The sequence below is a fragment of the Pinus tabuliformis genome, chromosome 9 (genome assembly GCF_031772625.1).
Source record: "Pinus tabuliformis cultivar Carrire ecotype Pingquan chromosome 9, CPIR1, whole genome shotgun sequence".
In the NCBI taxonomy this organism is placed as follows: Eukaryota; Viridiplantae; Streptophyta; class Pinopsida; order Pinales; family Pinaceae; genus Pinus; species Pinus tabuliformis.
In genome coordinates this window covers 2019977428-2020003716 of record NC_142307.1, presented here as the reverse complement: position 1 = coordinate 2020003716, position 26289 = coordinate 2019977428, and the positions used below count along the sequence as shown (strand labels likewise).

The following is a 26289-nucleotide window of genomic DNA, read 5'->3' as shown; positions in this document are numbered from 1 at the left end:
TCCTAATTATGTCTGCAAAACCCTAAAAACAAGTTTGATCATTAAATGTACTTGGGTTAAAAGCCAACCCATTAGCTAACAACAAATTATTCCTAACTTACCCACATGTGTGAGCCGCGACCTCTTAATTTCTGACACCATCCATAATTAATGCTCCAAATGCCATGTCCAAGGGTGATGAGGTGTCAAAGAACCTATATGCTTGGATGGTGAGAAGAACATGGCTGATGCAAATGCTAGAGGCACATGGCATATCATCGTCTAATGGTGGCCGACAGGCGTTGCTCGTTGTCTGGATGACCAGCTGGCTGTCAAATGTAGGAGAAAAAAATCCTCCTATTGTTGAATTTCCACGACCCTGGTGCTAGGATAGACTCTTAAAATCTCTGATGCTACCAAACCAAGAATCTCAACAAATCTCCTAGTGGAATATAAATAGCAGTAAATCACACATGCACAAGTATAGATAAATTTTTACAAAATATTGAACAAATATGTACAACAACCCAATATTCGTTATATTAAACGAACTGAATAATACCACTGTCTAGGGCTCCCGTACAAGGGATAATGGCCCTCAATTATCCACAAGTACAAGAATACAAGATACAATGACAATCTCGCTACAAGCTCAGCATCTATGTCGTATCTCGTCCTGCCGGTCCTTCGCTTCCGTTCTGCTCTCTAGCTGCCCCTTAGTCCATCAAGAGACAACACATAGAGTCTCCAAGAGGACTGCCACTTATCATTGCTGCAAGTCATTTCTGCTACAATGAACACGGGCTGATCCAATCTGTTCTTCCAGGTTGGCCAACACCTGAGCTCCAATCTGCCAATCTAGCAGTCCACTAGTCCATCAATGTACTGCACATTAGGCTTCAATCTTCACCCAACCTTCAGCTGTCAAGCTCTCTTTATGACTGCTTTTCAAGGGCTACTTTGGGCTACCAACATGCTGCCCTCCAACAGTCCAATGATGCCCAATACCTCTGTCTCAACTTCACTGTGAAATCTGCTCCTAATTGGGGTTTCTAACCACCCAAGTCAACCCCAACAATTGGCTCCCACAGGCTGCAAAGTGTCCACACTTGGACACCACCCAACTAGCAATCAATTCAACACAAACTCATCATACATACCTCTGGTTGTGTATGTTGCTGTAGCTCTTCACTGGTTAGGGCACCCACAATATATGTTAAAGCCCTGCTCCAACAGTCACCTAGAAAATTGCGGCCTTCCTTCCACAGGACCATCCTATCTCTGCTGCTTCATTTGGCTTCCTGTTTTGGTTTGTTAAGGACAGCAGTCCTCACAAAACTCTTCGGGACTGCAGCCAGATCTGCATACAAGGATTAGGGCTGTGGCTGTCCAAAACAGGGGAGACTGCCCTCCAAAACCCACACACAACCTCCAAGATCTGCTTCAAGGCATGTGGCCCACCTTCCTGCTCAGAATTCGGACCTACAAGGAGAAAAATACATCACAACTCAGCCCAGACTTGCCCCTCAAGCCTGCAGCTGTCCTCCTGTAGCAATTCGGTCTTATCACAGGTGTCAAACTCACCCAAACAGAACCCTTAAACAAATTTGTCCTCCTTCCCTTGAGCTCGGCATAATTCAGAGAGTTATCTATGAATTGATGCACATTTGGATGAGTTAAAATGATCTCCCTCACCTTCTATTTATACACAAAAGAAGGGCTCAATGAATTCATGAAGAGACATGTCTTTTGGACAAATTCACCTCAACCCTACATGACTTGACTGTACAAAAATTCATTGTCAACTTCAAAAATTCATATCTTATTAAAGAAATCTCGGATTTCGATGATTCTCGAAGCATTGGATTCTCCTCGCCGTCCTCTCTCATCTCTATCCATCATATGTCCAAAATGCTCCATGGTTTTGGCCCATAACATTGATGGGTGCAAAACCCCAACATTGGGTTCCAAGCCCACAAATGACTTTTGTGGCACTTCACCCTCCAAACCCAAAACCCTAGGGCTTGGAGTACCTCCCAAGCTACTCAAAAATCAACACCTATGGGGTCACCCATTTTAGTGAGTAGCAAAACCTATTACAACAAGGTCACCTTCAATAGAATGGTGACAAGTGGCTCCAAAGTTTCATCTACACCCACCATGAAGGTCAAAGCTTCCATTCTTGATGAAAAAGGCTCCATTAAGGAAGGATCCTACGGTTTTTCTTTTAAATTGATTTATGTAGTAATCTAGGACCTCCTTATATTATTTAATTAAAGGATAGTCAAGATAGAAAACTCTATATAATGATGATAATGGTTATTAATGTCCACTAAGACCAACATTAGTCTATCTGACATTTAGTAAAGAAGATAATGAATTACTTGGTTTGTTTTAGAATTTTATATTTGTACTCAAAAAAGCTTTAAGAGAAGCATTCTTAAATCACTATAGTTTTGATGAGTTAACATTTTTGCCATTACTTCTTATCTTTGAACTGTTTATACTTGTTTTGTGGGTTGTTCATGGTTAAGGAAGCTAAGTGTGATTTCTATGGTCCTCTTAGACTCATTATGGAATCTGGGTTGGAGATATGATACTGGTGCAACTGTTCATTTGTTAAGAAGGCTGTTCTAATCTGTCTACTTCATCTTAGAGTTCATGAAGTGCGGTTCATATGAATGGGATGTGGAATACATCATTTATGAGAAATTTACATAGCTGTCACATTTAGATCTGAATGTCATCTGCTGATGTGCCGCACTGTTAGTGGCTGCATCACACATTCCCATTTGTCTTAAAACTTTATTATCTTGACTCCATAACCCAAGAGACAAGGCAATAATCTTGACTGGATTCCTCCAATAATCCATTACAAAAACCATATATATCTGTTTTTCCACCATGATCTTTCGTAACAGCTCCTAAACACCAGATTAATAATTCTATTCTGGAATACCCATGCACCGACCCCCACCCAGCCCTGCCCCATTTGGATAGCACCAGCCTACAGATTGGGAAATTGCCACCAAGGTGGCAATGGGTTACATTTCTGGTTTGCCCTGAGTTTTGCATCTCTCATGTTCAACTTACAAGGTCAAATTTTCTTAGAGCCATCCCTGAATACACACCATGTCAATTTCTAGTTAAGAGAAAGAGGTACTTGAAACAGACAGAAACAAAAAAACATTACATGTATGTCCGATAAGCAGATTTATTTAAGTAGCATGAAATTGTTTGCATTGTCAAGTATTGAATATGAACCTCTAATATCTATTCACAATAAAGACAGTTACTGATAAAGGTACTTACAAGGAGTTGATTAGTTGTAAGGAATGCTTTAATACCATGTAGTGGAGCCCCAGTAAGAAATCGAAAATCGAGTTCTGTAAAACACAATATAATTCCTTTATAAAGAATCTGATGTTCCAAGAAACCAAACATAACTATGGGCTTCACATCACAAATGTTGCCAAGATGTTTGGCTGTGTTGCAACTGAAGGTACAGTGAGCATGATTTTAATGCATAAGAAAATAAACCATATCTTGTCTTTATTCTAGTATTCACTCGGATTTGTTCAATAAATCTAGTCGAGATGAGCACAATACCCCCAATCTGTCCACCTTTGTTGATGAAAGTATGAGTATGCTCCTTTACCAATAAGTTTTCGTCAGCGCCAACCTGCACATGGTTTGCAAGTAACAAAACAGAATAAGGATAATTGATCACACCCTTGCAAAGTCAAATCTCTTGGTTGTCTTACAATGAGCAAAAACTATAACCTCATAGCAAATTACTAGCATTAATCGGGACAGTTACACCAACTTAGAACGACTCCCATGATAATCAATCCAGTTTTGTTCTAAGTAATAAATATGTATTATTACCATGAATTAGGGATTGGAAAAAGAATTATACTGATAAAAGCCTAAAGGTATATCAGAGTAATATTCAGATGCACACATTTTGAACAATCTATTGAACATTATTTACGCAATCCAACCGCTAGTTACAATTTATAGGATTGGTCTGCCCATGTCTTATATATTAGTTTAGATTATAGGATACAAAGAAACTTACACAACACTTTGCTCCAACCCAAAAAAGGCATTTTTCAGTTACAATTATAACAACCATATTGCTAAGAGTGACATTGAGATGGCTGCATATAATTCAACAATTAATACAAGAAACCTGCCCAACAACTCTTGGACACACACTAACAATTCATAGACATCTCCTACACATCTGGAAAAATGTGATAATATAATGATCATTTAAGACATGCTGAGGAAATTAAGTCCATTAACAAAGCACAAAACAAGCATTTTATTCCACATAAAATTTTGCCTCCATTGCTCAATTTCACTATAAAAATAGTTCTAGCATTGCCTTCATTTCTGTAGAGCATGTATTCTAGCAGGCATTTCATTAATTTTACTATCATGAGTTCTTGCACCATTATAGATGGAAAGTTATACAATTCATCTACATACCTTTTCAATCATACAAAGAACACTTATGTTAGTTTTCGTAGCATCGGATGTGTTCTAGCCTTGAAATTTGGTGGAGAGGCTAGAATACATGAGATCTCCAAAACCCGTAAATCATTTCTAGAAATCCCACCTACAAATGACTTAATTAGATTATTAACCAGTTTTTAAATATTTCCTAAGTCTAAACTTACGGAATATGGTTAATTAATCAGTATTAATTAAGTCAAGGCGAGAATCATCTAGAAACTCACACAGATCGATCCAGAGATGATACTAGTCATCGATTATGTTTTAATCTTGATCATTGGTGCTCCAACAGAGGATTATAAGAGGAAGTCGATGTGGTGATGGAAAAATCACTTGGACACTTGAGCAATTCGATTTCATGAGCAAATAGATTTCCAGAGTAGTAGCAATTAGTTGTCGGAGAGAGAGCTAGTGAGATCGAAGTAGTGAGAGAGGGGCAGAGATAGTGAAGCCTGAGGAAAGTTTCCAGATCCGGTGAGTGCAATTGCAGAGAGGCTGATGTTGGGACAGCGTAGTAGCCTCTAGAGGCAAAGTCGATTTGCCGGGAGAGATTGACGTTTTCAATTCCACAGGCCGAGAAGGAGTCCCAGAGTGCCGGAGAAGGGTCTTTCTTGTCAACAGAAGGCAGAACGACTTCATCAGAGTCCAGCCCAAGGCTAGACGTCCAGCCAGCTACGCAAAGCAACGTAGAGGCTCAAATGGCCGAAATTATAAAGGCAAGTTGTGCTGGGAGATTGCCTGTGGGGTGAGGAAAATTCCTCTCCAGATTTTTGCCAGTAATTCTATATAGGATTGCCAGTTACGGCATCCAGTTGTCCTCAGATTATTTCATTGTTGCTTAATAATAAAACCCTCAGTTGTTGCACCGATTATCCCAAGTTGGGTTTTCCCGGGGATTTTTTACCAATAATAACTATGTTATTTTATGTGTTTATGCTAGCATTTCTTCCAGCATTTATTCTTTTGCAATTTTATTTGTGTAGATTGCAGTGTGATTTATTCAGTATTTGTTGTAGCAAACAATAAATAAATTGTTAAATTAAATTAATAATTAGGAGAATAATTTCCAGTTGCTGCAATAACACTTCAGTTTGGAATTTACACATGGTGTCAGAGCGCAGTTGATCAACCATAGAGCTCAAAGGCGAAGAGAGAAGGGATTTTGCTGCTCATTGTGGGCAACATGCCGAAATTCCCAAGGGCAACACAGTCATTTTGCCAAGATGCCAAATTACTTGTGGAGGTTTGATTTTTCTGAGTGAGGAGCAGAAAAATTCGATCTTTCCAGATCGAGTGATTCTAGAGGTAGAGGGAGCAGCTTAGATTTTCATTGAGCAGGTCTCTAGCTAGACGCAGTAGCTTTTGCAACAGTTTGCTAGAGCAAGGCCAATGTCGGTTGAAAGGAAGAAGAGCACACACAGAAGGAAAATTTTCCTCAGGGAACTTCTAGTCTCGAGAAGTTCAATTTTTCCTTGCAGATCAGCAGTCGTTGTGAGCAGATCTTCTCACTCTACAAGGGAGTGCGAATAGCAGAGCAGAAGGAAAGAGGAGATTTTCAACATTTTGTTGAGATGGCCACTGTTGGGCTTCATGATCAGGACTGGTTGGATGGAGCTTCCAACTACGTCATCTGGAAGACAAGGATGTCCTTCCTTCTGGATGAGTTTGGCCTGAAAACATATATTGATGCAGTGGTAGCAGTTCCCAAGGATGCAGATCAGCTGAAGGAGTACAAGAAGGAAATGGCACGGGCGAAGAGGTTGATCCGCGACGAAGTCAGGGATCATATTGTCTCACATATAGCGGGCAAAGGAACGCCAAAGAGATGTGGGAGACCCTCTCCATGCTATACCAAGATACTTTCGAGCAGCGGAAGATGTACTTAGAGCAGAAGTTGAGATGCATCAGGGTGCACAAAGGGGAAGGCATAGACCCCTTCCTCACCAGGATTCAGGAGGTCTGAGACTAGTTGTAAACTATTGGGGCAGCACCTCAACCCACAGAGCTAGTGCGATTGGCACTCAACAGTGTCTCAGAGGAATGGCAAGTATTCCTCCAAAGTATCTTGGGAAGAGATACCTTGCCAAGGTGGGACAGGATGTGGGTCGATTTGCAGCAGGAGGAGTTGAGATGAACTCTATTTAAGAGCTCCATCAGTGGTAGTACCAGTGGATTGAAGCAGGTGAAGGAGGAGGAGAATGTGGCCCTCACATCTAAGGGTCCCAGTTAGAGACAAGGGGAGAAGGAAGAAGGACCTATCGAAGGTCAAGTGCTTCAGATGTGGTGAACTTAGTCACTACAGTACCCAGTTTCCTCTCAGGAAGAAGGACAAGGAGGAGAAGCAGGACCAGTAGGCAACGTCAGCAGAGATCAATAGGCTTTCCTCCAGGCTAGAGGAAGACTTCGCCATGTTTGCTAACATACCTCCAGGAGTGAGGTGGGGTGACTTAGTGTTGTAGCCCAGAGCGCTATAGATGGGCAGGATCCTAAAGGAGTCCACCTCATTGATCAATACTTAGCTACAAGGCCCACAGTGTTGAGTAGCAGGATGGATCAGTGACAGTTGATGCAGTCAGATGCCAGAGAGACAGTTGCAGAGACTAGTAGCAGTCAGATGCTGGAGAGCGTAATGCAGAATTGGCAGCAATGCAGTTGGCATGGTGCACACTGCAGAGTTAGCAGCAGCGCAGATTCTTCAGTGACAGTGTAGATACTAGCAGCAGTCAAAGACTTGGGTGACAGATGCATTATACTAATCACATTTGATTCAGTATTTTGGATGCTTTTCAGTTGCAAAAGTTGCAGTTGCAGCATGAAATAGATGAGAGGGAGTTGCATTGCAGATGCAGTGTTGGCAACATTATGGCAGTGTCAGGAGCAGTCCAGATGCAACATACATCACAGTTGCGCAGTGGTTGGTGGGTAACAGCAACCAGACATCAACAGCGTGATAAGAGATGATGCAAAGACAGTGTGTTGTGGCAGGATGTGTGTAACACCCCAAGCTGCATAAACAATTACTGTGGTTACTAAGTTTTATTTTACCTTTTACTACATTAATTTTCTTACTTTATGTTGTTAAAATGATAAATGACTGAGGCTGGAAGGCCAGGATATATTTTGTTACCTAATTAATGGATAATTAGGAGTTAAGGTATTTTAACAAAAACTGTTTGAAACAGTTAAAAAGAAACAGTTACTCATCTGCTCCTAGGGTGGGGGATATAGATGGGGAAGGAGTCCAGATAGGAGGAAAAAGATACCCTTGAGCTGGGTGAAATAAACCAGTGGGAAAATACTCGAATACAGTTTGCAAGGTACAGGACTTGAGGCTGGATAGTGAGTCCTGAGGCCCAAGGTACCCGACTGTAGCTAGACTCATCTCAACTGTGAAGAGAAGGAAGTGCTTGGGGGAGAGTCTGGACGTAATTGCCAGACTCGCTAGCAGGGCTGACGCAAAGCCTAGGAGAAGCATCGGAAGGATTTTCGTGGGGCAGACTAACTGAATATCTGTCTCCGAGAAGAGGTATTACTGTCGTGTAACAATCTCTGTTGGGTGAGCCAGTTCGGCACCCTAGTTGTACTCAAGAAATCTGTATAATAATAAAACCCTCAGAACTGTTGCACCAGTTTTCCTGCATTGGGTTTTTCCGGGGAAGATTGTCCAAAAATAACGATGTCCTTTGTGTGTTTGTCTAGTATTTCAGTTGTTGATCTGTATAGGAGTTAAGGCTGCATTTGTGTTTATTTTCAGTATTTATATGTATAACTTGTTAATGGAATAAACAAGTAGTTGAAATAAACCAGATAATGCAGTAGGGATTTCTAATGTGTCAAACTTAGAAATTTCAACATGGTATCAGAGCATTGCAGATCACAGGAGGACTAAAGGCACCAGCATAATCAAAATTATTTGCAGCAGTAACACCTATCCCGAGAGACAGAGTTGCTCCTAAGCAGAAAGCAGTAGAGAAGGAGTGACGCAGAGGGCCTGCTTCATCATTTCGAGCCAGAGAGAGGTCTAGCGCAGAGGCAGAGAGAGGCAGAGAGAGGCTCACAAAGCAACACGTCATCCTACTCAGCCAGGTAGGCTTCGTTGATTTGGGGTAGCATCGGATGTGCTCTAACCACGAAATTGGTGGAAAGGCTAAAGCATGTGAGATCTCCAATGCCCAGAAATGGTTTAGACAGATTCTAAATAATGTGGGAGATATTAAAATAATCAATATTTTTAATGGAGTCCGGAAGTCTAAACTTAGGGAAAATAAAATATTAATGTGAATTAATATAAAAATGTGTTAGAAGGGTCCAAAAGTCATGGATCAGGCAGAGTTAATCTTCGCCGTTGATTAGGGACTTAATCTCTGTCGTTGAATTGTCAACGAGAAAAGTATAAGAGGAGGCTTGAGGGTCACTTGGAGAATACACCGAGTTGATCAAGAATTCGATTTTTTGGGGCAGGGCTTGCTGAGAAAATAGAAGGAGTGATCAAAGTTGCAACTGAGAGGCAGTGAATATAGAAGCAGAGAAGCATAAAGGGTACCGGGAGCATCAGCGCAGAAGCCGGAAGAGAGGGACGCAGAGCCAGCTGGAGGCCAGCCACAGCCAGTCAAAGCCCACGCAGAGGCAGTCAGGAGCTGCGCAGTGCCAGAGAGAGCCAACGTGGGTGACACAGAGGCTCTAGAGGCTGACACAGTGCCTCCAGAGGCGACGGGCGAGTTGGGGTGACTTTGGGCTTACACTGGGCCATAGAGGCTGACGCAGCCCCTAGAGGCAGACGCTAAAGATTTCATGGGGTAGATTGGAGCTGAGAGTTGTGGGATTGTTCATCCGGGGTTTTACCAGGAATATCTGTCTCCGATTGAGAGGTACTACTGCCGAGATCATTCTCTGTTGGGTGAGCCGGTTTGGCACCCCGATTGTATTCTAAAACTGCTTAGTAATAAAACGCTCAGATAGCTGCATCGGTTTTCCCGCATTGGGTTTCTCCGGGAACATTAGTCCAAAAACAATAATGTCGCTTGTGTGCTTGTTTTTCCTTCAGTTGATGAAGGATTTCTAACAGTTAGACTTAGAAATTCCAACATGGTATCAGAGCATGGTTGTAGATCAAAGGATAACTAAGGGCGTCAGTCGAGCAGAGCAGCAAAAGCAGAAACAGTTGTCCCGAGTGACATAAGTTGTTCCTAGAGGAGAAGCAGTAAGGGAGGGGTGAGGCAGTCCCTATGTCATCAAGTTTGAGCTAGGAGGAGAATCAGCGCGGTGACAGAAGGGAGCAGACCTGACCTACGCAGTGCCCGGTCATCTTTCTCAATCAGGAAGGATTGACACCCATGGCCAGGAGGTGTGGATTTTGCTAGTGTCAGGATTGCGCAGAGCCTAGAAGCTCTAACCTTCAATTTGTTGAGGCATAGGAGGCTGTGGGTAAGTTGCAAAGTGAAGTTGGTGGGGTACTGTGGTCAGGACTTAGAACAATACCTAACAGGGCAAGACCAAGGAGGAGGGAGTTGCTGTTGAGGATTTCTAGCCAAGAAATCCAGATAAGTGGTGCAACTGCACTAACGATCAGAATGGGGGCATCTCGACATTGGCAGAGGGGTTTCCAGGAGGGAAATCAAGGCTCAGAGGGAGTCACACCGAGAAATTCCAGAAGGGATGTAGAGGAGCAGCGAAATGGCAGTGAACAGGCTAAGAGACAAAGACAAACTGGACGGAGCCTCAAACTTCGTAGTTTGGAAGCCCAGAATCTTGTCCATTGTAGACAGGAATCGTTTCAAGCACTTCGCCTTGAAGACGATAGTGATCCCAGTTGACCCAGTTGAAAACGACAAGTACGAGGAGGCGATGGCGAGGGCCAAGAGCATCATCCTTGATGGGGTCAAGGACCATGTAGTACCACAAATTGCCGAAAAGGAAACGACAAATGCAATGTGGGAGGCCCTGACGAAATTGTATTAGCATACTTCTGTGCAGAGGAAGATGCTACTAGAAAATCAGTTGTGGTCATACCAGATGCAGAAGGGAGAACAGATCGACCCCTTCCTCAGTCGATTGAAGGAGATCCAGGATCAGCTGACTTCCATAGGGGCCATGCTGGATCAAGAATTGATGGTGAGGACAACCCTACACGCAGTCTCAGAAGACTGGGAGGTGTTTGTCCAGAGTATACTGGGCAGGTCGACCCTTCCAGATTGGGAGGAATTGTGGGTGGCTCTTTGTTCAAGAAGAGATCAGAAGGTTGACCAAGGCGGGAAGCAGCGGCAAGGGGGTCAGAATCAAGAAGGAGGAAGAGGAGGATGTTGCCCTAGCATCTAAGGGAAAACAAGAGAAACGGAAGAAGAATGACCTCTCTAAGGTCAAATGCTTCACTGTGGGGAACTGGGTCACTATGCGAGCCAGTGTCCGAGGAAAAAGAGAAAGGGAGAGGCTTTTGAGACCAAGGTTGTGCCAACAAGGGCAGAGAAGGAAGTGGAGACAGATGGTGACTATGCCATGAGTGCTCACACGCCACTTGAGAGGAAGTGGGGAGACATCAAGCTGTAGTCAAATGGACTACAGGCGATGAGGGGCAGGATCCTCGAGGTACCCAGCGTCTTGGATTATACCTATGGGAGCACCGAAGAGGAGTAGCAGTACTAGCAGATGTCAGTAGACACGGATGCGGATGGAGCAACAGAGGGAGCTGCAGTGTAGGATTCCCAAGACAGCGTGAGGCAGCAGTGCGAGAAGCATGGAGTTGTTGCAGCAACGCAGAGGTCAGAGAAGGGGCACTTGTCAGCGACAGAGGGAGTTTCAGCATCGATGGTGTCTCTAGCCTGACAGAGATATCAGAGTTGGGAGATCAGTTACTTACTTCTTAGTAACTAAGTTGCAGTGCAGCAGTTAGCAGTGGCAGTGCAATGGGCTGCGCAATGCAGCATGATGAGAGGGGTTGTCGTACGGATGTAGCAGTGGCAGTGGCAAGGCCATGGGTAGCAGTACATGATGCAGTAATACAGAGGATGTTGGGCAGCAGGCCTAGCATCAGCACCAGGACCGATGCCCGATGATCAAGGTGATGCTCAATGTAGAATATTACAAGAGCACAATTCTCGCTAAGAGGGGGTGTTGATTTGGAGTAGCATCGGATGTGCTCTAGCCACGAAAATTGGTGGAGAGGCTAAAGCACATGAGATCTCCAATACCCAGAAATGGTTTGGGCAAATTCTAAACAGTTTGGGAGATATTAAAATAATTAATATTTTTAATGGAGTCCCGAAGTCTAAACTTAGGGAAAATAAGATATTAATGTGAATTAATATAAAACTGTGTTAGAAGGGTCCAAAAGTCATGGATCAAGCTAGAGTTCATCTTAGCGTTGATTAGGGACTTAATCTCGGTCGTTGAATTGTCAACGAGAAAAGTATAAGAGGAGGCTTGAGGGTCACTTGGAGAATACACCGAGTTGATCAAGAATTTGATTTTCTGGGGCAGGGCTTGCTGAGGAAATCAAAGGAGTGATCAAAGTTGCAACTGAAGGGCAGTGAATACAGAAGCAGAGAGGCAGAGAGGGTACCGGAGCATCAGCACAGAAACCGGGAGAGAGGGACGCAAAGCCAACTGGAGGCCACGCAAAGCCAGTCAGGGCCCACGCAGAGGCAATCAGGAGCTGCACAGTGCCAGAGAGAGCCATCGTGGGTGACGCAGAGGCTCTAGAGGTTGACGCAGTACCTCCAGAGGCTGACGCATGGCGAGTTGGGGTGACATTGGGTTGACACTAGGCCAGAGAGGCTGACACAGTCCCTAGAGGCAGATGATGGAGATTTCGTGGGGTGGATTGGAGCTGAGAGTTGTGGGATTGTTCATCCGGGGTTTTAGCCAGAATATCTATCTCCGATTGAGAGGTATTATTGCCGAGATCATTCTCTGTTGGGTGAGCCGATTTGGCACCTAGATTGTATTCTGAAACTGCTTAATAATAAAACCCTTAGATAGCTGCACCAGTTTTCCCGCATTGGGTTTTTCCGGGGACATTAGTCCAAAAACAACGGTGTCACTTGTGTGCTTGTTTTTCCTTCAGTTGGTGATTTGTAATGCGTTGAGCATGTACTTGTATTTATTTTCAGTATTTACATGGTAAATAACTTGTTAATTAAACAAACATGCAGCCATAAATAAATCAGAAAATACATAAAGGATTTCTAACAGTTAGACTTAGAAATTCCAACAGGCTTGACGCAGTTGGCCAAAGGAGTGATATAGCCTTTGTCGGGATTGCGCAGAGCTGGAAGGCTCAGTTTCTTTAGTTGTTGGGGCATAAGGAGCTATGGGCAGATTGTGGATTAGGAAGTTGGTGGGGTGTTGTTGTTGCCTAAGCAAAATAGTACCTAATGGGACAGAACCAAGGTAGAGAGAGTCGTTGCCTTGACGAATTTTTAGCCAAGAAATCCAGATCCGAGTTGCAGTTGCAAAGAGGATCAGGGAGGAGCAAATCGACAATTGACGGGAAGATTTCCCGCAGGGAAATCGTGACTTAGAGGGAGATTTCAGGAGGGAAGTCGAATGTCAGAGGGAGTCCAGAAGAAGGAGCAGAGATGGCAGTGAACAGACTGAAGGACCAGGACAGGTTGGACGGGGCCTCCAACTTTGTCATCTGGAAAGCCAAGATCCTGTCTGTTCTAGATAGACATCACATCAAGGGCTTCATCTTGAGAACCATGGCTATCCCAGTCAACCCAGCTGATAATGAGAAGTATGAGGATGCAATGGCAAAGGCAAAGTGCATAATCCTTGATGAGGTCAAGGATCATGTCGCACCACATATTGTCCAGATGAATATGGCAAAGGAGATGTGGGATACTTTGACAACATTGTATCAGGGCACTTCCGTGCAGCGGAAAATGCTACTAGAGAATCAGTTGCGGTCATATCAGATGCAGAAGGGGAGCAGATAGATCTATACCTCAGCATGTTGCAAGAGATTCGGGACAAACTTACTTCCATAGGGGTCACGCCAGATTAGGGGTTCATTGTGAGGACCGAGACTGAATGCAGTCTATGAGGATTGCGAGACATTTGTCCAAAGCATTTTGGGCAGAGCTAATCTTCCAGGATGGGAAGAGATGTGGGCAGCTCATCGCCAAGAAGAGATCAGACAGTTGACCAAGGCGGGGAGTAGCAGCAGAGGGGGTCGAATCAAGAAAGGGAATGAGGAGGATGCAGCTCTGGCATCTGCGGGACAGCAGGGGAAGAGGAAGAAGAAGGACATCTCCAAGGTAAAGTGTTTCCAATGTGGGGAGTTGGGTCATTATGCAACCCAGTGTCCCAGGAAGAAGAATTAGGGAGTGGCTTCTGACTCCAAGGCAGCTCCGACTAAGGTGGAGAAAAAAGTCGAGACGGATGACGATTGGGCCATGAGTGCTCATGCACCTCTAGAGAAGAGGTGGGGTGACATCGAGTTGTAGTCAGGAGGACTACAGAAGATAAGGGGTAGGATCCTTGAGGTACCCAAACTCTTGGATCATATCCGGCTACGGGAGCACCGAATGACAGTAGCAGGATGACGGATGTCAGTAGAAGCAAGATGCGGATGGAGCGACAAGGCAGTGCTAGAGTGCAGAGATTTGTAGCAGCACAGTGGGGGTTGCAACAGCGCAGAAAGGCACAAAGGAGGCTGCAGTAGTGCGAGAGGCACAGAAGTGTTTGCAGCAGCGCAGAGATAGCAGAGGGAGCACAGGATAGCAGCAGAAGTAGCTTCAGCATCAGAAGGCTTCCAGACTAACAAGGATGTGAGTAGTTGGGTAGATCAATTACTTACTTCTCAGTATCTAAGTTGCAGTGCAACAGTTAGCAGTGGTAGTGCTATGGGCAGCATGATGCAGCGTGTTGAGAGGGAGTTGCAGTACAGATGTAGCAGTGGCAGTGGCAGAGCCATGGGCAGCAGTACAAGAGGCAGCAATGCAGTGGATGTAGGGTAGCAAGCTCAGCATCAGCACAGGTACCAGTGCGGAAGGATCAGTGTGATGTTCAGTGGTGGAGCATTACTAGAGCACATTCCTCGCTAAGAGGGAGTGTTGATTTGTGGTAGCATCGGATGTGCTCTAGCCATGAAAATTGGTGGAGAAGCTAAAGCGCATGAGATCTCCAAGACCCAGAAATGGTTTGGGGAAATTCCACCCGGTTAGAGAGATATTAAAATAATTAATATTTTTAATGGGGTTCCTAAGTCTAAACTTGGGAAAATAAAAATATTAATGGGTATTAATATAAAGCTGGGTGAGAATGTTCTAAATGACATGGATCAATCCAAATCTAATCTTAGTCGTTGATTAGAGACTTAATCTCGGTCGTTGAAGACTCAACAGGAAAAGTATAAGAGGAGGCTTGAGGGTTAGTTGGAAATACACCAAGATTGATCAATGAGATTGATTTTCTGGAGCAGGGTTTGCTGAGAAAATTCAAACAAGTGATCTGTTGCAGCGAGGGGCAATGAGTACATAGCAGAGAGGAAGAGATAGTGCCTGAGGGTCAGTGCAATGACTGAAGAGGTTGACGTAGAGGCAGCCATAGCTACACAAAGGCAACAAGAGCCACACAAAGGCAACTAGAGACTGTGCAGAGGCTGATGCAGAGAGGTAGAAGGCTGACGCAGAGGGTTCAGGAGCTACGTTGAGGCTAGCAGGGCTGACGCAGAGCCTAGGAGAAGCACCGAAAGGATTTTCGTGGGGCAGACTAGCTGAATATTTGTCTCCAAGAAGAGGTATTACTGTCGTGTAACAATCTCTATTGGGTGTGCCAATTCGGCACCCTAGTTGTACTCTAGAAATATGCATAATAATAAAACCCTCAAAACTGTTGCATCAGTTTTCCTACATTGGGTTTTTCCGGGGACGATTGTCCAAAAATAACGTTGTCCCTTGTGTGTTTGTCTAGTATTTCAGTTGTTGATTTGTATATGAGTTAAGGCTGCATTTGTGTTTATTTTCAGTATTTATATGTATAAATAATTTGTTAATGGAATAAACAAGTAGGTGAAATAAACCACATAATGCAGTAGGGATTTCTAACATGTCAAACTTAGAAATTTCAACAATTAACAATTAGGAGAATAATTACCAGTTGCTGGAATAATATTCCGGTTTGGAATTTACACAACTTACACTTCTCAAAATGAAACAAAATCAAATTAGATTTATATTATTGTCCTCTAAAGAACAAAATAGATCAAGGGGGGCTAGAAAATACAGCCAAATTATATAGCCAAGTAAAAAGGGTGTATGCAAGAAACATCCTTAAAAGCACACAAAAAGGAGTACAAGAACCTAACATGAAATGATATAAAACATGTTAATTTTTATTAGGGATATATTGTTCTTTACTTTAGATAATTGCATTTCATCATTTTCATATTACATTCACCACATAGCATTTAAACATTATTAACAATTATAGAGAAAGAACAATAACTTCAACATTGCAGTGGAACATAAAGGAACAATAGAAGAAAAACATGCACAAGGGATACCATGATTTTGGTCAGAGACCAGGGGAAAACCCCACAAGGGGGAAAACCCTTCCAAATTCTTCTTCTTCTATTAGATTGTCATCAAAAGTTCAATAGAAAGGTACAAATATCATCAAGCTTCTTGGAGCCTATATAAGTCTTGTTCACAACTTCGATTATGAACAAGTTTCACTGAATATACAATATTGCCATTAATGTTTCGCCATACTGACATTAGTATTACAATATATAAATAATACTACCGCTCTGAGTTGCAAGGCTGCCATATATTAGATATACCATACAAATAACTGAACTGAGGTCTCAGAATGCCATAGTACATACACATCACTGGACTGGTATGCCGATATTGTTGTACATAATACATATTACTGGACTGAGATGTCAATACTGCTGTACATATCCGTTATGTTTGTGATGCTGTACATGACTGTGATGCCAAGGGTTATACATAAAACAGAGGAACGAGACTCCGACCATACTACTGCGCTGCATATACATATGATGTCAAGGACTGCTCTGATATATAACTGAGATATCAAGTAATTGTGATGCTAAACAACTATAATACATTGATGCCATACAACTCTGATGAACAGAGATGCTAATGCCTTATATATAACGGTGATGCCATATATATATATCTGCGATGTCAAACAACAGTGATGCCTGCCATATATATAACTTTGATTCCATATATAGTGCGCCATACAACAGTGCCGAGATCCATATAACTTACTACACATCTATATGAATGCCAACAATATATAAAGTGTTGAGATCAATTGATACTGTGCATATGCGAGTCTGAATACCATAGAGTGTGATGCAAGTGCCATACCATGAGTGTGCCATACCTTGTAACTGAAATGAGCGAACAGAGAGTCAATGCCAGACAGAACGCAGAGGAACTGATGTCTAACGCGGATATCATATTGCCATACATAACACATAGGAACTGTATACTTATCATCGCAGAGGAACACATACGAGACCATACCATATACAAGATGACATGTCATTATAGTGAAACCATATACATCATTTCAGTGATGCGATATCAAGGCCATAGACCATACAGATATTACAATGATGTGAAAGCACTACATTAATGCAAGTGTGAGTCCTTGATGAGTGATGTGAATCCACTTACATTCAGAGAGAAGATCAACATACCAATGTGAACATACTGCAAATATATAATAGACCCTTTCAAGCTGCTGCGATGAACCATAATATAACAGCGATGATGATGCCATTACAGACATGCGAGAGAGCAAGGTTTTGTGGCAATTACAGTTATGCGAGATAGCAAAAGAAATAGATAACATATAGTCCACACCTTATATAAGTCATAATTCACACCACAAAGATGGATGAATACGCATCACATAGAGGACTCAAAACCTCAGACAAAGTCACGCTGCTTCCACAGATGGTTCACACCTCAGAAAATTCGCAAGACTGTCTTAGACAATTATACTGATTTGGAGGAGAACATATGGGAAAATATATAGTTGTTCATGAGAATGAAAGGACACAACTCTAGGAGGCAAGCCGACTTGATCCAATAGGCCGACTTAAATTTCCTTTTGGAGGGAAATAGGTAAATTTGAATTTTGAATTTGCTCAATGAAAATACATATTTATTTGCATTAATAATTTATTCTTTCTATGGGACAAGGAGGGTTTACTTTGGGGTTTCCCTTAAGGGAAATCCGTCTTGAAGATGCCAAATTTCAACACTCCCTCTCAACTAGGGAGGAATTTCCATCATCATCATAAGCCTCATCTAAGATATACAATTATAGCTGCATCATGACATATCTCGAGTAAACATATCTCAATCAGAAGAAAGACAGACAATTGTATCATCGATAAGACCCATCTCATATCGCCGCATAAAAGAAGAGGCATCTTCTGTTGAGAAGCGTTGACTTGAGGACCCTGAATTGCTTTTAGTAATTTGTCTCTTTGGGAAGGGATCTTAGCGATCTCAGACACGGGAACCCAGATTTTAGCATTATTAAACCAACTCCCAAGTCGACATCTATTCCTGAGTTTATACCAGGGTTTAAAGTTCGAGGAGGAATTTGATTCCCGCTCTGATCTTTATCCCTTCTCTGGTATGTTATACCCTTATCTCTAGCAATTTCCAGAATTTTCTCAGGAGAGGGTTTCTCACCATATAACCTGGCCAAAATGTCATCTTCGTTTTCAAGGTTATTTATACTAAAAGCAGATTTAGGATTTACAACATCATAGCTTCTTTCCTTAACCTCCATCCAATCATTCATGGGCAAAGGAAACTTGCTCCCTACCACGTTTATTTGCTCACCTGTCCCAAACATTCCATTATCGAAAAGTCTTCTGATAATGAGACAAGAGGATTCTTCGTGAAAATCAGCACAAGCACGACAGTAAGGAGGAGCATCATCCACCAGATTGGTAAGCGGATTAGGGGGCCTCTGCTCACTAGATTGACCCTTTCTTTGCCAGTTACTATTTCTGTTATTATTATTTCGAGGCTGAAAATTTTGCGGTTGCGCTCTTTCCATTTGAATTAACCTATTCTGCAAAGTGTTTATCTCCTTGTTATGATTAATTTCCATGGTTTCAATTTTCTGAAGCAATTTGAGAACAAGTTCATTTTCAGGCTCCTGGGCTGCTTTTCCCTTAGGTTCCTTTAGTTTCGTAGCAGCCCTATCAACGCCTGGGATTTCAGACTTCCCAGAAGCTGCCTTGTCCTTTTCAAGTTCTACAGCTAAGGCTTGGCAATCACGATAATCAGTAAGTTTGGCACGCCTTAACTCATAAGATGGTTCAGGACCAAAGGCATCGATATAAAAATCTTGGAGAGTTTTATCTGAAGGTTTATAGTCCTGAGGTAATTCTCTAATAATACCATTAAACCTTCTATTAAATTCTTCAACAGTTTCGTCTTCTCTCTTTTTCATCAGAGTAAGAGCTCTTACAAGATGTCTTCCCTCTCTCTTATCTCCAAATTTTTCTCTAAACGAATTAATGATTGATTGTAAAGAGTCAAAAGAATTAGGAGGTTTTTCTGTAAACCAGTCATGAGCATCACCTCCTAGAGTCAAGATAAAAAGGGCCATCCTGACATCTTCATGGTCAAAATCAGGAGATCTAGCATACTTAGCCATCCATATGTTGAAATCTCGCAAATGGGAATTAACAGTAATGGCATTATCTCCATGAAAGCTAGGCAATTTGTCTATCCCAACAGATGGAATATCATTGGGGGCTCCAGGAATGTTAGAAAAATCACAAGGGGCAAACAGACTCATGGTGCTGCGCTTAACTTGACCTTTAAAGAGCAAATGAATATCGGAGAGGGCTTCTTGTCCAAGATTTCCAAGAAGTGTACGAGAAGCGAGTTTGTGTGATCGCACCCTATAAACCTTTTCAGGGTCAGGAGTAGGATTGCACAGACCGCTTGGATGTCTTCTAGTGTACACTCTTGCAGATAATATAGGAAGTGGAGTCGCCACTTGAACAAGAAGCTAAGCACGGAAAAGCTTGAAAAACAAGGACCAAGGACAGAAAAACTCTATCCCCGGCAACGGCGCCAAAAAATGTTGTCGCGCGGATTGGCACGACAACGCTCAGACCGGGGGCTGTCACTCTGATCCCCGGTCTCTCCGTTTAAGCCTGTCTCCCACGGCTAAGGGGGGTAGACCCTGAGGAAAAATGAAGGCCAACTGCCAAACAGTTGGGCCAGGAGACGAGATGCACTAAAATGGTTTTATTGATTTGATAGACCAGTGCCTTAGAAGATCTAAATGATTACTAGCTAGATGATATAAGAACATGAACCACAGACAGCAATCATCAGATAAAGAGAGCAATGCTTTAAATCTCAGCGTGAAAGATACAGCATGAATAAAAAGACTGAAACTGGCAAAATAAATTTTCCACAAATTTTTTTATTTATTTATTTATTTTATTTTTTTATTTTTTTGAATAAAACTATAAAAAAAAAATCAAATCCTAAAAAAAAATTAAAATCTCTAAAACCTAATTCCTAAAAAATTTAAAATCTAAATTTAAAAGCTAATCAAAATAAAAATAATTTTATATATATATATATATATATATATATATTTTTATATTTATAAAAATCCTAAAAAAAAAAAGGAAATACTTTAAGAATGAAATCTAAAATTTAAAATTTATAAAAAAAAACTAAATTATAACTAAACTAACCTATGCTAAACTAAAACAAATGAAATCAATTAAAATTTGATCGTAAACCATATGCTACCCACTCTTTTTTTTTATGTTTTATTTATTTAAAATACAAATCTTAAAATCTAAATGAAATGAATTTGAAACTCTATAAACCTAACCCTAACTATGCTAACACCTACGCATAACCAAAGCAGATAAAACGAATTAGAAAATGACCAAAACGATGCTGCAGAGATACGATCCTCAGTCCTTCGACGGCGGGGGTAACGTGCAGGGAATGGCAGCCAGAAGAGGCGTATTTCAGGCCTGGGCACACAAAAAGGAAATGAAAAACGGCTCAGGGCAAGACGCAGCTCAGACAAAGGCGAGACAACGCAGGATAGAAGAAGAACGGGGCTGGGACTGAGACGACGGACGGGTTTGACCCACAATCAACGCGGCTACAGCAAAAACGCAAGGCTCAACCACCCAATGCATCCAAAGCACAGTCTACAGCAATCGTAAAGGAAACGATTTTGAAACTCGTTGAAGATCTGGTGACCGATACAGCGTTAAGACGAGAGGGATTCAATGAAAAACGACTGCGGGCAGACTCACGTTGATGGAAGCAGCCGAAACGCTGAAAGCGTAAACCAAAATCGTAACCCAAGCATGCAAATCGTGACCCAAGCTAACGCATTCAAATAAAAAAAACAAGCCGCAGAGGAAAATCTTTGTTTATCTGTGCAGGTTGAACGACGGCAAGGCTCGATGGAGGGTAGTTGACTTGCAGCCAAACCGAAGACGCAAATGATTGTGACGCAGAGCTTCAAAGGCGTGATCAAAAAAAAAAAACGATGGGGACGTGACCTCGATGACTAAAGGCGTAAACACAAATGATGCTCAGATGTCGGCAGAGGAAAATGCAAGGGCTCGAAAGCACGCACCAGGAAAAACGCAGTGATATTCAGAAGCAATCCGACAATGAAAGCATCGCCTAAACGCTAAAAATCGTAACCCTGCTTTGATGCAAAAGACTAACACATAAATGAAAAGATCAAGCAAGGGTTTTCGAATGAGAGACTTAGCCCTAGCTCAGAGAGGAGAAATCGATGCGTAAATGAAAGAAACCGACGGCTTTGGAACAAAAACGATTTAAATTTGCCTGGTTTGATGAAATTGCTCAATACGTTTCACCAGAAATCAAATCACAAGTTACTCAAATCTAAAACCTGAATTGTGTATACATTCACGCTTCCACTTTGTTTCAAAACTTTCTCTGTCGTCTTCAGTGTTGTGCTTGCAGTTTTAAAAGGACAGCAGGGTTTTGTAAATACCTGGGATGATTTGAAACATGCAGAACGCACCTTTTCACGCTTGACTCTCACTTTGGCACAATGTGTTTTCAGCAGCAGTCGGAAGCAACTCACGCTGCTCACTTGGTCTTGCTAAATCAATCTATGCAGTGGAAATAACACGCTTAACCCACGACCTGGTCACTAAAATTGAACTGCAACATCACCTGATGACAGATACCCTGCAGGAAAAGAACTCTGGCAGATATCCACAAAATTTTACAGTAGACCCTTCAAAATTTACCCAAAATCAAAATTTTAAAGCTCTAGAACAGCCAGATTTAACCATGATTGCAGTAATACTTTTGAAAAATCAGAAAAACTTGAACTTTACTGTGAGCAGAAAGAAAATTTCTCAATGTAAATCATGAAATGAACTTTTAAAAAGGATTAACCCAGGGCACAATCAGCTGGGCTCTGCACAGAACAGCCTGTGGGAGTCGGCTGGTTCAGCCCAGAACTTCCCCAAACGCCCACAAATACCCTGCACCTAAAGTTTTCCTGCACACCTCAAGCAAACATCAGCAAAGAGGGCAAGAAATGCTGGTAGAATTCAAGGAACAATGGAGATACCTGCCATTATTCCAAAAACCCTACAACATTCAAACCCTAACATGTGAGCAAGATACCTGTACTCACAATGCTCTGACAAAAACCAGCTATTTTAACTGCTGAAAACTGAAATATGCAGAAAAGCAAACATCTCACAGCAATTCCAGAGAGTAACACCAACCAGTTTGAACCCCAAAGTCTTCTTTATTAATCAGAAATCAGATTACAAGAGAGCTTTCAGTACAGACTCACAGATCAGATAAACCTGTAAAATGACCCCCTAAGACCCTATAAAAAGGAAATGATCCCAACGGCTAGTTTTGGGTGATCCATGTAGAACTGATCTCGACCATTGATGAGGATCAAGACATCTCTTGATCTCATCCGTCGATTTTATTTAAAAATGATATTTTGCATGTGTTCACAAAAAATATTATTATTTTATTATTTAGGGTTTTTGCTTTGTTTTATGAATTTTTTATTATTTTTTATTTTTTTTTAATTTTATTTTAATATTTTATTTATTTTCTAAATGGATCATTTGAACCAAACCGTTGGAAACATCCCCTAGGACCTAGGACCTAGGACTCATGAGGGGATTTAAACATTTCTCAACCCTCAAGACACATTACATCATGACTTTTACAATTTACATCTTAAGGGGACGAACCCACTTTAACATAGACCCTCATAAACCACCCAGTTCTGCGACACAACTATAATCTAGCAGATTAACACGCTAGGATTCTCCTAAAGTCCTAATAACAAAATGCATCCCGGCTTTGGGGTCGGGTTTGAAGGAAAACTCTGCCGATCCATGGATCGGTGAGACTAAAAACCTCCCGGGACGCAGATCATCATTAGAAAGTTAGGTCCACCTAGGCAACTTTACATACATGACTCTGATCTGCTTAGATTATTTACAATTCAAACATGCAGACTGGGTTTACAACAAAAATGATCAAGCTGTCGATGATTGTAGGCTGGCACGGACATGTCGCTCAGGAGCTACCCCTCTCTGTCAATCAGAAAGGAGGTGGACTGCATGGGCAGTTGACCAGTATTGGTCAACACTACCTGTAGTAGCCCTCTGTGTCCTCTTTCCAATGCCACCAGTCTGACCCAAATTGGATTCTCCAGGGAAGAGTTATGCACAATCTCTAAAGATGACCAGATTATAGACCTTTCCAGAAGAGCGAAGTTGTATGAAGTGCCACATCTACAATTTTCGATATTTGGTTCTGAACACGATATACAAGAAACTACAGTCTGTCCTCTTTCTTTACCTTCTTACGAAATTTCAATCCAATGCTCAGAGAGAAGGTTATGACTATTTTCCCCAGGTCACCTGTTTTGAATGTAATTCAAGAGTCTGCAAAAAGACCAACTTCCTCAGATCATATCTCCACAAATATTGCGCCAAAAGCTCTGAAATTCGGACCCAAGGTTCAGCGCGATTTCTTCTCAAATGGGTTTTTTTTGCGACTTCTGAAACGTCACAGAAAAAAGTTATAGCGAAAATGCTACGATGACCTGTTTGGAGCAGCGAAACCCTAGAATCCAAAGCTCTAATACCAAATGTTATGAAACCAACTCAAGAAAAGATAGATAAACGCCTTAGAATTCAGCCTCTTCGAGGGGGCAACCTCCTTTACATTACATAAATGAACAATTCTTGGATGATACAAATGAAAAGACCTCCTTTCTATATATAGGAGTCTAAGGGGTCATAACATAACCATAGCCGACATAACAATAATAATGTAAGGGCACAATAATAACAATAGTGGGCTTCTATGGGGCACATTAGTAACAATATGGGCACTACATGGGTACATCAATATAATAAGTGGGTTGTACTAATAACAATAAGGGGTTACACTAGTAGTATAGGGGCCTAACAAAACCAGTCAATAGCAGAACTCAAGAAGAGGATCAATCAGTGGAAGGAAAAACACATTCACATATTACAATCTAGACGATGAAAATTCCAAACAAAGATTATGTACCTAACTCAAAAACCTTAGTACTAGAAGGAAATCAAAAAATTTCCACACACCTAACAAGGGGAAGTCAAACCAAAAAAGTTCCCTATCGACATCCGAATCACAAAAGTAGACAACTCAATCAAACTACGTATATGTACCATTCAAAACATAAACAACACGTTGATGTTTCGAAGAATATTGAGATAACCTCAGTCCAGTCCTACGATGACAATTCGTTACAAAATACCAGTGATCAGAATATTCCACAGAGAATTAATCTAGGATGGTCTGATCCCTTCTCAGTGCGACAATTTTGTTTGTCACTTAGAAGATCATGTCAACTTGTATCGACGAAGATGACTGTTCCGAAATCAGAAGACATTTGAACCCAAAGAAGAGATCAAGCCTTTTTCATTGACAAGCTTTGAGGACAAAGCTTTTTGAGGAAGAAGGCAATGTTATGAATAAATATATAGGAAATAATGTAAAATATTGTAAATGATAATAATCATAAATAATGATTAGTTAATTAGTAATTAGGTTGAAGGGTCATGTCTCAATGAGACATGACTCTCCATGAAGAGACACCTGCTTGGTATATAAGCAAGTCTCTCGTTTTCATTGTATCACCAATCTTATTCACACATTTAATATATAATATTTGTATCATCATGGATATCTTTATATTCCAAGTCTTCTGGAGTATTTAACGTGAAGGATGAACTTTGTTCACTTCAACATCATCTCAACAGAGACTCCTATACCTCCCAACAATGCCTTTTCAACTCTAGGCAGATTGATTCTTTTACAATAATGACTCTTCCAATGATGACACTTTTACAAATGACTCTTTTACAACTTTACAATGATGACTCTTGACCTTGACACTTCTTCACAATATACGGATGGTTGTCATGTCTTTCAAGGATGTCCCACTGCAATGCTTCCTTTGATTTGATACTTTAGCTCTTGAATGCTCACTTGATGCCGTCCTTGAATCTTCTTCTACCTGCATGAAAATTTGCCCAGCGAAACTCTATCTCAAAAAGAAGAACAAAATACCCTTCACTTACCTCTGCCTGCAAAACACATGTAAGTGCATACTAATGAATAAATACAGATTAAAATTACAATGCGTACCTGAAATGTTCTTGTCACTTTTGTTGTTGACTTGTTGCAGCAGTAGACAAAGACTTCCACTCTTGATATAGGCTTGGACTCTATACAAGACTATATCCAAAACTGACCTAAAGATATATACAATAGAAACTGATCACAAACCCTAGACTTGTGATGAACCAAGTTCTAAGTACACCAACAGAGACCATTCTATCAACTATGACAAGACAAGTAACATGAACTTACAACATCATATAGATTTAGCAGACTTGGTGTAGCATCAAACGTGTAGTATCAAGAATAGGACATTCGAAATGTGGTATCAAAACTAACTATGACATATAGAGATATAGAGATATAACCGAGACCCTGTATATACTTACGTTGTCCTGCAAAAACATATGTCAGAGATGATACTCAAAATTCAATTGTAAACACTTAATCATACATACCTTGCCATAGGAGACTTACCCTTGACTGTTGATGTTTGGTCCTTACTGCAGTGATCCTTGAATGCATGTTTTTTCTTGCCTTCTAGGAGCTCGATATTGAATCTGTTGTATCTATGTAATTTCGGATCTCCAGAGTTTGAAATTTCATCCTGTGGTAGCCCTCTGAGTCCTCTTTGCAACCCCACAGGCCTGATCAAGATTGGATTCTTCAAGAAAGAGTTATGCCCAATTTCCCACGATGACCTGATTATAGCCTAGTTAAGTAAAGCGAAATTGTACGAAGTGCCACGTGTCACTGTTGCGACCTTCGGCCCTGAAAATGCTACTCAACAAACTATAGTCCATCCTCTTTCTGTGACTATTTACAAAATTTGAATCCAATGCTCAAAGAGAAAGTTATGACGATTTTCCCAATGTCACCTGTTTCGCATGGAATTCGGGAGCCTGCAAAAACCCTAACTTGCTCAGATCATATCTCCGAAAATATAGCAAACCAAGATCTGAAATTCGGTCACGCGGTTCATCAAGATTTCAGCTCAAATGGGTTTTAATTTCAGCTTCTGAAGCTTCGCAAATATAACAAAATATATATATATATTATAGCGAAAATGCCACGATGACCTGTT

The 26289-nt window shown here is 41.5% G+C and overlaps 1 protein-coding gene across 1 annotated transcript in view; it reads right to left on the bottom strand.

Annotated features, from left to right (window-relative positions):
• Nucleotides 1-26289, bottom strand: part of ZDS (zeta-carotene desaturase) — a 367078-nt gene that overhangs the window by 269051 nt on the left and 71738 nt on the right. The window contains exons 4-5 of the mRNA XM_089439231.1: nt 3589-3661; nt 3292-3365 (exon numbers count right to left, since the gene is read on the bottom strand). Coding sequence (XP_089295357.1) covers nt 3292-3365; nt 3589-3661 — 147 coding nt within the window. The remainder of the gene's footprint in view (nt 1-3291; nt 3366-3588; nt 3662-26289) is intronic.